Below are 14,848 nucleotides of genomic sequence, written 5' to 3'. Positions count from 1 at the left end.
AATGTATGCAAATAGCAACCATGTGGCTTGCTGATCGTATAGTTACTATATAGTTATAGTCTACAAGTGTGGCACCTCCATTTGTAGCTAACTCCAGACGGAGGCAAAATAACTCCATCCCCTGGTCGACCCATATGGTCAATGTTTCCATGCATTACATTACCACTGCAATGCAGAGCCTTAACCACACAGAAGCAGAGTTTTTTTTGGTGGTAACCATATATGAATTAAGTTAAAGCTCTAACTACAACCTTCTCCCATTTCCTTGGAAATAAATCCAACTGTAGGATTATGGGCATGAGCTTCATATGTTATCTGTATTCCAAACAGCACATAGTGAGGCTATTTCTTAAACAATGACATAAAATTATATATTGGATTAAAAAATAGCCAAGAGCTTGTCAACACAAACCAAGCCATTTAATAAATTGACTGAAGAGATGGTGTGATTACAAATGCTACATTTTCAACCTGGTCATAACTTCCCTGATGACAAATCTTTAAATACATAGAAAGGTTAAGTGTAGAAACTTACGATCTTCCTTCCTGAGAAATAGACACGGTCTTAGAAGGTGTGTCATACTGCTCTGTAAATAAACAAATGTTTTAGGCTATGTAAGCATCTCACCCTTTAAAATGTTCTTTGATTATATTCTCTTTAATTCATGGTATACAGTCTGGGCATTGCTAGGGATATTGATTAATACAGAGGTGATTCCCAACAGTATAAAATTTTCATTTTTATCCCATAGGTGCAAGATAACAATACACTGGAGGACTAAACAAATAAACTGCTTACACTTTAGACAGCTGTTAAATGTGTCTCAGTTCAATGCAATGCTATAAAGGAAGGCCAGGATGCAAGTAAGCTGTTTGAAGCTAAGCCCAGGCAAGACTTGAGATAACGAATGCCAGCAGGTTTGCCATCGAAGAAAGGAATAAGAACCATTTAAAACGTTACTGGAAATGGTATGGCTGTTGCCACCTTCATGTTGTTCCTTGGAACCTCGTATGTTTTGCTCCCATGTGGTTAATGCACATCACATGCTCATGTGCCATGCTTGTGACCCAGTAGCTACAGGCTAGCCTTCTCCAACCTGGTGCCCTTCAGATGTGTTGAGCTACAGGTCCTAGCATCTGGACAGCATGGAGGGCATCAGGTTGGAGAAGGCTGCCATAGATACAGGAGCATTAGCCATGTGGTCTAACTTAACCATGTGGGAAGATCCAGGGGTGCAGAACCTCTTTCTGCCTGGGGTCCAAAATCCATTTTGTGAAGCTTTTTTGGGAGTGGGATGCATTCTAATAGTGGGTAAGGATGAAAGTAAAAGCAGTAGAGCCTAAGGCAAAAGAGCAGGGCCAAAAATGCAGGCATATTTTAGCTTAAAGCTCTTCCTGCCAGCAACCAAGGCTTAGGGAAAGCATCTCAACGTTTTAGAATAGGGGGAAAAACTGCACAAAAGCTGTTGGAAACCAACAAATGATTGGGAGTGGGGTAAGTGGGAACCACTTGGTGGCATGGGAAATGGGGCATGGGCATCTGGGGAACTCTGGAGAGACAGATTGGGTCCCCCAGGCCTGAAGTTCAACACCTCCAGTCTAGAAGTTACAAGGAATGGTGGTAACTACACAATTCTGGGTAACTTGTAAACCCAGTCACAACAATAGCTGGGACTCAGCCTCTGCCCAAGTGCTACTGGAGTGCTCATGGCCCCACTACTGAGTCTCAATCATCTCCATATGAAACTCTTGATGACCCTTTAGAGCAGGGGTGGGAAACTTCGGGAAGTCTGGGAAGCACCCCTGACAACCATGGATCCCCAAAACTGTGGGGGGGGGGAGAAAAGAAAAACAAAATGGCATCCGTAGCTGCTACGGAGAGCCTAAGGGATAAAAACTAGCTTACTTGCAAACTAATTTTGACCCTTTGGGGGCTTTGTAGCTGCTATCAAGTTCCAAAATGTAAAATTAGCTTGCAAAAAGGTAATCTACCCTTTTGGTGCTTTGTAGGAGCTTGGGACACCATTCTGTATGTAAAAAAGAAGAAAAACGTTTAAAAATTATTTTGGGGGCTCCCCTAAATTTCAGCGGGCTGTGGGGGCTGGACTGGGGGACTGTGCGGGCCACATTCAGCCCACAGGCTGCATGTTGTGCACCCCCTGCTTTAAAAAGTCCAGTTACTGCTAGAGAACACAGCCCACTTTTCCTGATTTTATATAAAGAGTTTCTAAGCATCTTGGTAACAATGCAGTGACTAGTATAATCAAGAATAATTGGGTTAATCAAGAATAAATCCTGCCAGACTAATCTTATCTCTTTTTTTTATCAAGTTACCAGTATAGCTGAGATTAAACTGGTACCTCATTAAATTGTAGGGAGATTCCAAGTGGGGTGTGGCTGGACTCTATCAGTACAGTTCCGAATTTTATCAAATCTAGGTGGAGCACCATTTTCCTATATAGGGCCATTGACCCACAGGAACAGTCAGTCGAGAGCTGCAGACAATTCTGGGAGGAGCCAGAGGCAAAAAGTGGAGGGAATTTGAGCACTGCAGGATTGCATAGCACTCTCACTCTTCTCTGCCATCCCGTCTCTCTTTATCTCTCACTGTGCCACCTGCACAGAGGCTGCTCGTAGGCTGAAGGCTTCCCAATCCAGACTTAGCTGAAGGGGAGGAGGGAATCCTTATTGCATTCTCAGATGACACAAAACTGGGAGGGACAGCTGATGTAAGACAGGAATATTGTTCAAAATGACCTTAATAAAATGGAAAGTTCGTCCAAAACAAACAAAATGCAATTCAACAAAAACAAATGCAAAAGTTCTGCATTTGGGGGGTGAGAGATCAAATGCACAGGCAGCTGTACATGTGAAAGGGATTTTGGGATGCTCCTTAATCACAAGCTGCATATGAATCTGCAGTGTGACACAGATGCAAAAAAAAAGGGCTAAAGGGATTTCAGGCTGCATTATCAGAACCATAGTTTCCAAGTCATAGGAAGTAATAGTTCCACTTTATTTTTCATTAGCGAAACTTTGTTTGCCACACTTTAAGAAGGATATAGACAAACTAGAATGCATTTGGAGGTATAGAAAACAAACCCAGGGAGAAAGGTTGAAGAAATGAAGTATGTTTAGACTGGAGAAGAGAAGGCTCAGGAGGGAAAGAATAGCACTCTTGAAATACCTGAAGGGCTGTCAAGCAGAAAAGGGCAAAAACTTGTTCTCTGCAGCCCCAGAGAGCAGGACTATATCTAATTGACACATTTTACCATAGGGTAGATTTTGATTAAATATTAGAGGAAACTTCTCAACTGTAAGGGCAGTTCCAACAATGGAACCAATTAAACAGAGGTCTTCAGAGGCTGGACAGCCATCTGTTGGGGATGCTCCAGCTCTGGGTCAAAGCCTAACTTTCCATTCATTTCAATGGGTCTACTCTAAGTAGGACCAACACCGGATACAACTCTGGATTTCCTGCATCAAGCGTGGGGTTGGGTTAGAAGGCTTACAAGGACCCCTGCTACTCTATGATTAAACCCTTTTGGTGCGTATGAACATTTCTGTTTACAAGTTAACGAATAATTATGTATACAGGCATGTTTACAACACATATTACACACACACACTGGGCTGACGGACCTAGACACTGCTATTGTGCAGCCTACTTTCATTTATTTTCATTTTATCAAGTTACTAGCACAGCTCAGGTTATTCCTGAGCTTGAACAGGATTTTTTGTGTAGTCCCTGTTGGAATGAACACATAGCAGCAGGACACAGCAGGTTATATCCAAGCAACCACATTTGTTTGTTTTTTTCAGTTGTCTTACTCACTCTGGCTCTGTATTACGGATCCAGCATGCTGGGTTTCCTAGGGAAAAAAATGAAGATTTATGGTGAGCATAGTAGCTAAGAGACCGAGCTCTGAACTCTGTCAAGAATTAAAAAGGTGGACTTAATCAAGTCAATTTTTCTCAGCCTCAGCCCTCCCATCTGCAATATGGGGATAATAATTACATGACTGCCATAAGGATTCTTCTTATTTATACAGTACCATTAAATTGCATGGCTTATTACAAATTACAAGAGGACAGATCCCTGCCCCAAGGACCTTACAATCAAAAATATAACACAGGTGAAACAGAAGGAAGAAAAGAAAATGAAGGCAGGGTTAAACAGGGAAAGAACAGATCGATAGGTAAATATAGTTTATTTAAACTTAGTCCAGAGACCATTTTCATTCCTTTACAAATAAAAGGAAAATTTACATGCAAACAAAAACACATGGTCGTAACCATATAGGGACAATGATTACATACACTCAAGGTAGAATAAGCAAAGTCAAAGATCATCACTTGCAAAGCTTTCACTTCGGAATAATTTTTAAAACTGTATTTTAAAACATTTCAACCTTCTGGGTAATGTTGACATTACGCTCCTCCAGACCTATGAGAATGTAATAGACCTATTCCCTCTTACACAGGGAAAGAGGAGGTATTTCAGTCATACATATTTATTTCAGTTGCACATACTTTAGCTTTTTTAAAATATATATATAAATTTAAATACTGCTCTTCAGGGTGGTTTACAAAATTAGTACAGTACCAGGACTAAGAGGTTGTGTCAAAAGGCTCCACGGAAAAGGTGGCTTTAAGGAGGAAATTGAAGGAAATTGAGAGAGGTGAGATCAAGCAGTGTTCGGGGGGGGGGGGGCAGTTGCAGGCATAAGGGATAGCAAAGGAGAAAGGGCAAAATTGTTTGAGGGGGTGGGGACCTTGAGATAATTAACATGAAGCAATGAAACTGAGGCATTATGGACGTTCTTTGAACACTGTAAAGAAATATAGTATTGCTAAGTGGTTAGGTTTTCACAGCACCTGCCTGAGGACAATAAGAATTCTGACATTCTGCTCTACAAAAATTACATTCTCCTGCCTCCTAGGACTACCTACCTTTAAGTAAAAGACATGCTGTTTTTATTTTATCGTACGTTGTATGTAAAGTATACAAAATTGTACCTAAACATAGATGATTACAGACGCACACATCTGAAACCCACACAAATCAAATCAAGGCAGAGAGAAAGCTCTGGCCCCAGTGTCCATGGAAAATATATATATTTTTGCAATCATTGTTTTATTTTTTTAATTTCAGCTTTTTCCCTACATCTGAAAATGTGGCAAATACTAGAACTGCGTGGAAAGATATATACATTGTAATTGATTAGTTCTAAGCAAACGAACAAAACACGTCTATTTTTTATTTTTGCTTACCTTTGCAGGAAAAGGAAACTTCGACGGCTCAGCTGTGCTAGGGGTATGGATGGCTGTCAAAGGAGGTGGCCATGAATGGGTCATTTCCTAGAAAAAAAAATTTGAGAAGATGACACTCAACTCTTCATTCCTATTTCACTCATTTCCCCAGCAGTGGCATAGTGGAGCCAGGGCTCACAGGGACACAGCGGCAGGACTGTTGTATTAGCAGGGTCACTGGCATTATCTGCTGCCCCTCTCAGAATTCTCTGTTCCCTCTGAGTTTGGCTGCAATTCTCACAGTGGGGGCGGGGATGAATTTTCCCAGCAGCAATATGTTGGGTAGTATCCAATGTTAGTTCTATGTACAGCAGACCCACTGAATTGAATGGGACTTAGGTTAGTATGGAGTAGTACTGACAATGTGGCTGCGTTTGCACGAAATGCTAAGTCAGAATTGCTCAGAATTCTTGCTTACTGGCAATCAGCAAGTGCACTGATGCGCACTGCCTGATCACTCCCACTTGACTCCTCCTGCAAGCCGGAGCAGCTAAAGTAACCAGGAACTTACAAACCGAGTTTGAAGCCAGGATTTGTAGTTGGCTTCAAGATTCTGGCTTATTAGGTGAAGAGACAAGCTAAGAGACCAGGTCTGGATGTAACACTAAGCTTTCTATTGCCAGTAAGTTCCTGGTATGTTACATTTATTTTTTAATTATTATTATTACATTTACGTTCTGCCTTTTTTCCTCTTGCAAGGAACTCAAGGCAGCATAAATGATCCTCCTCCTCTCCATTTTTATCCTCATAATAACAGGCCTAAAGTCACCTAGTGAGCTTCATGGCAGAGTGGGGATCACAACCTGGGTTTCCCAAGACCTGGTTCAACACTCTAAACACTACACCACACAGTTTCATGTGGACCTAATGCTTCTTACCCATGGCTAGCAAGTCTTAAAAAAAATTAAACACATTATATTGTTTTGAATCTATTATTGAAATACTGAGGGCGAGTAGCACACTCTCTCTTTTTTTTAAAGAGAACCTTATTGCTTTGGATAGAGAAACAACCTTTGAATTTACGCCCTGTAGCTAAAGAAGCAGGAAAGAAGCAGCTCTGCCCTTTATAGCAGAAATAATTGGGTTTGCTATCCAAATCTATCTCTTAAAGCACGTGCTGATCACCAGCTATACACTCACCTTTAAAATTTCTTCAACACAATGGACTTCATTGGAGAAAGACTGCTGAAAATACCAGGGAGAAAAAAGTGGTTATTCCATGGACTGGCGCACATTTACAAGCAGAAATGTAAACTGCAATTCAAAGATTTGCTTAGACAGCTATTTTATTTATATCATGTATTGTGACAGAAAACATGGGATTTATGAACACCGCTATGAGCAGGTCTGTTCAGGGGTGGGACTTCCTTTCCCTGTCTGTGTTCCCAGGGGAGACTTTCCTCTCCTCAATTAAGCCACACCCCCAAGTCACTGGTAGACTATAGTGGGTTGATCTACCATCAGCCAACAACTGCGGGGGCTGCTTGTCTAGATAGGCTGTGGAGGTTGTGCATACCCATAGCAATGGGAATTCCTGAACATCAGGGTGGCACCTCATATCCAGTGCTGGTGCTCGCATTGTAAGAGGGAAGAACCTCCTACATGCCATTGCTGTAGTTAACAATTTTTGCCACTGGCTAGGAATCACACAAAGTAATCACCACAGGAGACTGGTCCTTTGAGGAATAAGGCTAGCATGAATATAACCAAGGTATTCTCCCACAAGACCTTTATGACACACCCATCACTTTGTTACAGAAACACTTAAAAATTCACTTTTGTTCATCACACCCACGCAAAGCTTAAATGCTTTGGCTTTGTGCAGACAGAATAATGTTCACTCACAGGAGAGAAGAAGGCAAGTCTCAGCTAGACTTCCACACATTAATTCGACATTTAGCTAGCATTTTAACACCCAACAGTAAGCTATGCTGTTGGTAGTTCCAGGCTTGGGGAAAGCAGTGGAAGACAAATCCCCCGAATAAGAAGTTTATTTGTTTAGACAGACAGACAGACCGACCATAAGAACCATCATGCTGGATCAGAGCAAGGATCCATTTAGTCCAGCATTCTGTTCACACAGGGCCAACCAGCTGCCCATGGAAAACCCACAAGCCGGACATGAGTGCAACAGCAACCTCCCGCCCACGTTCCCCAGCAACTGGTGTACATAGGCATCCTGCCTCTGATACTGGAGGGAGCATAGAGCCATCGGGACTAGTAGCCATCGACAGCCTTATCCTCCATAAAACTAAACAAATGATCACACTATCAGAGTGTCAAGTGCGACACTAGAGATCTAAAGCCGGCATTTGGTGGATTATTTCTGAACCATTTCTTGGCTTTCTGGAGACTCTATCCCAGTTTCTTTGGTCTCTCCCCCTCAACCACTTTCCAGCAGTCATCATAGTTTCCCCAGACTGTGTGTAGGGGTTTTCCCTTGCTCATTCCACATATCTGACCCCTTACCTCAATTGCCTTCCTCTACTTACCCCCTTTCCCTTTTACCTCAGGCCCTGTTTTTTCATCCTGCTGACTATTCTGACTAGGAGCAGTCAGTCACACTGCCAACTCTCCAGGCTCTAGATCCAGTATTAAGCGGGCATCAAACTAACATCCCACTTCCCTCACATTTAGGTGCACCAGTTGTCAAACATCTGTAAATGAGAGCCTTCCCTCTCAGTGCAAACATTCCATGACATCACACCAGCTCAGCCAATGGTCAGAGGGGGCTCCCAGATGTCAGGTAATAACTAATCTTTTTCTTTCTTCTAACCTAAGATCACAAAGAATGCTATCTCTCAGTTCTAGCAGTCTGGGAACCTTTTAACTGAAGAGCAGGTTTAAAATGCTTTGAATAGTCTTTAAATTGACCACCACACTTATTTTTCAAATTGCTGATGGTGCCATCTGCACAAGTGGAAGCCAAGGTTTCTTTACTTGGGCTATATTTTTAGGGAGAAGTATGAATAGTCTCCTCCACAAATCCTGGGACCACAGGGTCCAATGGCAAATGTGTTTGTTATCCAAGCAAATGCATGTTACATCCTGTCTGTTTAATTGCTGTCCAACTGCAGTTTATGCTCTCTAGGCCCATAGTGAATGCAGAATTTAAAAGTCTAGGACATGTATCCCAAATTACAAAGATCCCATCAAAATATGGTGGATGGATCCCCAAATACTGATTACAGCAGCTCACTCTGTCAGAGTTGTTTAAAGTAGGGATGTCAGAGCAATCTGTCCTGGGGGTGGAGTTTGCTGATCTTTCATCAGCTCAGCCCTTCAGACTTCAGCTCATTGAGTGTGCATTGAGTTGGGCCAGTTTACAGATTTCCCGGTGTGTGTTTTTTTAATTGCATAAATAGAAATTTGCAAAAAATTCACCTGCAGTTTGTTTAATTTGTGCAAATCTCAGCTGTAATTTGTGCCCGCAATCTGTGTAAATTATGCAAATTACAGTGGAAATGTGTGCAAATTACAGCCAAAATTTGCACAAATTATGCAGATTTCAGCTGCAATTTGCGCAAATTTCTATTTGTGCAAATAAAAACACCCAGAAAAAGTTCCTGGATTTAAGGGAAAACCTGTGTCTCGTCTTGCAAATGCAAGCAGAGTCATGGGCACCGCAGAAATCCAGCAAGCCCCCAAAGGGCGAGATTTCCTGGTGACGGACATCCAACATCTACTTAAAGCACATACTTTATTCTACATATTTAAAGCAGGGGTGTTGAATCTCACTTCAGCATGAGGGTATGAAATTCCATTTCAGAGAAGCTTTCGGGGGGGGGAGCATACTCCAGTGGTGGGCAGGGCTGAAGGCAAGAGGGGTGAATCCAAAGGCAAAAGAGGCAGGGCCAAAAATGAAAGTTTAAAACTCCTACTGCCAGTAACTAAGCCTTAGGAGAGGCATTTCAGCCTTTTAGAATGAAAGGAAAAATTGCACAAAAGCCAGGAAAGGAAGAAGGTGGTGGGGCCAGGGAAGGTGGCTTTCTGAGGAACCCTGAAAGGCCAGATTGAGACCCCAAGCAGGCCGTATTTGGCCCCTAGGCCTAAGGTACTGCGCCACTAACTTAAAAGTCTTCAAGCAGAAGACTGCAGAGTTCATCTTTCCTTCCAAGCCTGAATTGCAATTGTTCATATCTACTGACTATATCCTTCTCTCTCCCTTGCCACCCCCCCGCCAAAAAAAATATTGCCAAGCCATAGTGCTTCATGCTTGTCCCTATACAGGCTTTCAAAACATCACCAGCCCGCTCATTCCTCTCGGTTCTCTTGGCTGGAACTGTGTTTCCTGCGTCAGTCACCTTTCTGCCTTGACTACTGCAACCTACTCTCTGGCCTCCAATCTTCCACTTATCTGTACTCTCACCTCTATCCAAAACTCCATGGCCAAAATAATTCCCTTCTCCACTCACTCAGTCCATGTGACATCCCTCTTAAAATCCCTTCCCTTCACTGGAACGTATCAAACTACAAGTCAAACTACTTATCAAATAACGTATAAAGTTATACAGGTCAAACTATTTGTTCACCCAACCCAGCACTGTGTACTCTGAGTAGCTGCAGCTTCCCAGAATGTTAAGCAGAGTGGTGTGTGTTTTTTTCCATATTGTCTGCTATCTGACCTTTAAAAGCAAACCCTGGAGTTGCCCAGTATTGAAAGTGGGACCTTCTGCATTCAAAGCAGGCGCCAAAACTGAGCTATAGTCCCTTCTGCCGACACTGTCTAGTCACTGGCTTCTCATCCCCTTCTGTATCCAGCACAGACTCATTGTTCTTAACTTTGAAACTTCCCACAGCCTTGTCCCACCATTGTTTCTCATCGGCTAGGTTCCCACAACAACAAGCCATAGTATGAGTTGAGTATGTGTTGTCGTTGAATCATGGGTTATCACTGAATCGTGGGTCGCTTTGTTGTGTGAACCCAGCCATGCTAACAAACCACAGTATTAACCACAAACAAAACACAAAGAGAATACATGGTTTGTGAACTCTGGGTTGTTCATGGTTAACAAACTGTGATTTGTTAGGGTGGCTCAGTTCACACAACACAAGATTCAACAACCCATACTCTGGGGCTTGTTGTGTTGTGTGAACTAGATCAATATGTCCCTACTGGTGATGGCTCAGCTGACCAAAAGTCTCATTGTTCATATAAACGATTCCATCCGTTCCCCCTTGCCATCCCTTTCTCATAGAACTCCCTTCTTGAACATGTACGTCATGCCATCTCTCTCTTCCTTCAAATCCTTAATCATAATCCACATTTCCCATTTGGCCTTTGTCTTAAACCATGACTCTTCATTCCCAACTGTTAAGTATATGTAGCTGCTTCTGTCTACACTGATTTACTTGAAATATAAAATTTCATGGTGGTGAAATGCACCTCAGCATATCCTTGTCTCTTCCTCACTCCCTCTATCACTATCTCCATTATTTTTTTAGATTGTAAACCCGTTGGTAGCAGGGAGCTGTCTATCTTTCCTATGGAATTCTGCAAGTCACCATGTGATGCAGTATACTTTTTTTTTAAACCCACTCAATTCATATTCCTGGGACTTCACATCTGTTCCAATCAGTTTCACCTTTGCTGATATTTCCCAAAGCCTTTGGCCTTTGCAAGACAGCTTGCAAAACTTTGCAAAGCCTAAACTGCTACATCACAGTTCCATGCAAAACCTTAGCTTGTTTGCAATTTAGGATATGTTTTGCTCAACCCTGGCTGCCGCACTGCTTCAAGTCAAATGTCTCATGAACATAACTTACTTGCAAGCTAAGCCAAAGACATTAATTGCAGTGCATAAGAAAGACTTCAATCTACTGTTCAACCTTAAAGCATGTCCACTGGAAAACATCAACGTTGCTTTCAGCATAAATTCCAAAATATAGTCAGAATAAATGCAAATACTGAAATGTACCCTTGGGCTACCACAGCTGGCCTTCAACCATGGGTCAAGTAGCAGGGTCTTCTAGCAGAATAGCTTCAATGGTCCTCTCTTTGATGTTCAAATTAGCTCTTTACATCAGAAAAAAAAATACTTGGATGCGTTTCAATGTAGATACTTATGAACTGTGGAGCTGAAGTCTCCACAATTGCTGTTGCTGAGGATGCTCAGCAACTGCAAGCTGAAGTCTCTGATCAGGAAATGATTTAAAATATACCTACCCTATTGTACCTGGATCTTGTAAGAGACCTCAAAGCCTAGAAAAAGACTGGCATAGTCACAATTTAGGTTCTTCTATACCAGACCCATTAAAAATAATGGCAGTCACACAAGATCATCACAGTGTTCTTATGCAGTTCTCTCTCAGATCACCAGGGTTCACTTTCAAAATTCATGGTCTCAAGTGGTTAAAAAAACCCAGTAACAGGGAGAACCATTTCGTGGTCTGTCTTGTGAATACAAAGCTAGCACAACCCCCCCCCCCAATATTTCTAGGCAGAATATATTTTATTTTCAGAAATTACATATTTTCAATAGGTAATATTTTATCTTTTTACCATGACAGCGGAAGCCACAAACCGGGTTTGCACAATTGGCAGGCAGTTAACAATCCTACTGCAGCCCAAACTGCACTGCTAAGGGTAATTATGTAAATTTCCCTGGCAACCCAGTTCCCATGACTGTTGGCGCCCACCCTGGCTAAAATAAGCCAGGGTAGATTGCAGTGTGTGCCAGCCACCACCGTGAATATTCAAACAATGGCGGGAAGTCACTGCAGCTTATTGTGACGTGCTAACCCAGGCATGGTGGCTTGTTGCCACGGTTGACAAGCCACCCCAGAACCCTATGCAGCCCATGGTTTCTGCCGGGTTCACATGTACCGCATGGCTTATTTAACCCATGGTGGTGGCCAGCAATCATGTATCCTGGTCCACTGTCTGTGTCCGGACGATCATGGGGGGAAAAGAAGCCATGGTGGCTTCTCCCCAAGCCCATGCCCATGGTTTACATAATTACCCATGCTGCAGTGCAGATTGCCATGTTGTCCGAGCTCAGTGCATGGTGTGGCTGGCTTTGTACCCACCCTACAACCCACGACTTGCAGTAGGCGTTGTAGGGGGGTACGAAGCCATCCCCACCGCACCACATGCTGAGTTTGGACGACACACCAATCTGCGCTGCACAGCGTAATTATGTAAATGAAGGGTGGGCATGCAGACGGAAGGGGAAAGCATGATGGCTTCTCTCCCCCCCCCCCCCGCAATTATCTGAATACCCGTCGTGTGTTTGAGCTGACCATTTTAAATATAACATTAGCAACTGCTCACTCAAACGGGTGAATTAGAGCAATGCCTGAATTACAGGAAGGGTGGTGGTCCTCTTTTGCTGCAGCAACCTTAGCTAATGTTTTTAAAAGGCTACTGGGGGGAGCATTATTTGGTTAAACTAGGGGGTATAACAGAGAGGGTCCTATGAATTTGATTATCCCCCCCCCCCCATTATCTGAACTTGGAGGAAAAAGCTGATCTGTAGCACAGGCAGGGAAAACCAAAAAAAACATACACTACTTCTTAATATTATATAGTCCATAGTCCTCAGAGATGTAGAGATGTGTCAAAGACCACCCAGTGAGTTGCTGGATAAGGTGAGATTCGAACCAGGGACTTCCCAGCTAACCTTTCATTGTTTTAACCACTAGGCCACATTAGCTCTTCACTATGCTACAAACAGCACTTAAACAAACAGCAGACCTCTCTTGTTACTCCTGAATGTGGCAAATATACTGTGCCATTTCCATCACCCATAAAGCAATAAAATCCCCTGGATTCAAAATAGTTTGTTATATCACAGAGAAGGTGGCGACCTCAGTTTCTACACTAAGGGGTGCTGTGCAGAGTACTCCCTGTGTGGCTTTTATGAGCCCATCTGAAGGGTTATTCCCATTTAAAGCTTTGAGTTTTCTCCCTTTGATTAACTTGCAGAACCAGTCAATAAAAGAAAGGGGACCTGCTTTGATGCACATTAGATATGAAAAGTAGGTAAAATGGCATCTATTATTGGATGACCTCACACCTGGTGTAGGTGAATGCAAGCTTTCAAGTTTCACAGAATCTTCCACTGGGCAGGAATGAAAAGGGAGCAGAATATAGGAATCCTTTGATTATAAATTACTGGAAAATGTACATGGCAGATATTGGGCTATTTACAAAGCTGAAAGATATTAAAAACAGTTGTAACTAGTAACCTTGATTTAAGACATTTCTTTTGAAAAAGGTTAAATATATTTCTTTTTAAGACAAGAGCACGTTCACACATTATACTAAATCAATGATTAGTGTGATGTGAACAAGCAAGAATGACATACAGCAAGCCTCAAATTTGTGCACTCCCGCCTCCTTGTCCTGCACAGCTGGGAAAAGTTTGAACGTTTTTACTTCTGCTATGAACAACAGCTTGTTGGGCCATCTGGACCTGGAACAGGTAATGTAACTGTTGGTTTAAACCAGCCTCCCCCAACCTGGTGTCCTCCAGATATGTTGGACTACAACTCCCAGCATCTCCCTGTCAGATGTGGGGGATACATATCTGGAGGGCACCAGGTTGGGTGAGGCTGGTTTCAGCTTTAGTAGCCATAGCTGAAGTTGGCCTGTTTGAAACTAACCATAGTTTATGTTTACCACTGTTTGTTGGTCTGAACCCCACGACAAACCACAGTTAAGCAAAAGTGGAAGCAAACTTCTCCTTCCGGCTGTGCAGGAGGGGAGGAAGAGAACATATGAAATAACTAATTGCTTCTACAATTAACTGTACTGTACAGAACAGCAGCAACAAAGTGAACTGCTTTGTTCAGAAAATGGAGGAGGGAGATGTATGGCCAGCAAGCTGCCTGCAATAACTACTGCTTGCTTTTGTGTAGCTCATTAAAACACTGAACACCCCATTCTTTGTTAGCACTCTTGTTTGCAAAAACAATAATTGAAAATGCAATCGTAAAACCAGAAAGTGCAACCCCCCCGCCCCCCCAAAAAACGGCAAGAAAGGCACGGAAATGGAAAAGTTGTTATGCTAGCTCTCCCTTTCTAAGCATATGAACATATTGCAGATGGCAGGTCAGGTTTCACTTCTCGGGTTAAACTTTTAATTTTATTATGAATACTATAAGTTAACCACCAGTTGTCCACTAATCCCAGTTTGGATTCCACCATGTTTATAATTTATTGTAATCCTAATTACTTTTACCAGGAAGCAAGTTAATCCTAAAATTACAAGAAAGGGACTTCTAAGTAAAGGTGCTTAGGAAAAGAGTGAATAATAATAATAATAATAATAATAATAATAATAATAATTTACAGAGCAGTTTCCATGACTGAAATGTTTGACATGGCTTGTTTGCTTGCTTGCCTGTCCTGGAGGAAGGTCACTCTCGCTCTCATTTTACAGGCAGGGAATTGAGGCTGAGAGATTCTGGCTCAGCCTAAGCCCACCCAGAGAGTTCACAGCTGAAGTCATTTCCCAGGGCTAAGTCTGAGGCTCTGTTCCAGGGGACACCCCCCCCCGCCAACACATGCAGACACAGAGCTAAAATATTC

The 14,848-nt window shown here is 42.5% G+C and overlaps 1 protein-coding gene across 8 annotated transcripts in view; it reads right to left on the bottom strand.

Moving 5' to 3' along the window:
- Positions 1-14,848, bottom strand: part of AFF1 (ALF transcription elongation factor 1) — a 234,480-nt gene that overhangs the window by 98,152 nt on the left and 121,480 nt on the right. For all 8 annotated transcript variants that reach the window (XM_084855558.1, XM_084855561.1, XM_084855563.1 and 5 more), the window contains 4 exons: positions 6,454-6,498; positions 5,275-5,361; positions 3,836-3,872; positions 536-587 (listed from right to left, as the gene is read on the bottom strand). In XM_084855558.1, the coding sequence (XP_084711684.1) occupies positions 536-587; positions 3,836-3,872; positions 5,275-5,361; positions 6,454-6,498 (221 nt within the window). The remainder of the gene's footprint in view (positions 1-535; positions 588-3,835; positions 3,873-5,274; positions 5,362-6,453; positions 6,499-14,848) is intronic.

The sequence above is a fragment of the Heloderma suspectum genome, chromosome 5, assembly GCF_057233095.1.
Source record: "Heloderma suspectum isolate Gila_16-S chromosome 5, 16-S_ref, whole genome shotgun sequence".
Taxonomy (NCBI): domain Eukaryota; kingdom Metazoa; phylum Chordata; class Lepidosauria; order Squamata; family Helodermatidae; genus Heloderma; species Heloderma suspectum.
Note: the sequence above shows the minus strand (reverse complement) of the source record. Positions and strands in the feature narration are given on the sequence as shown.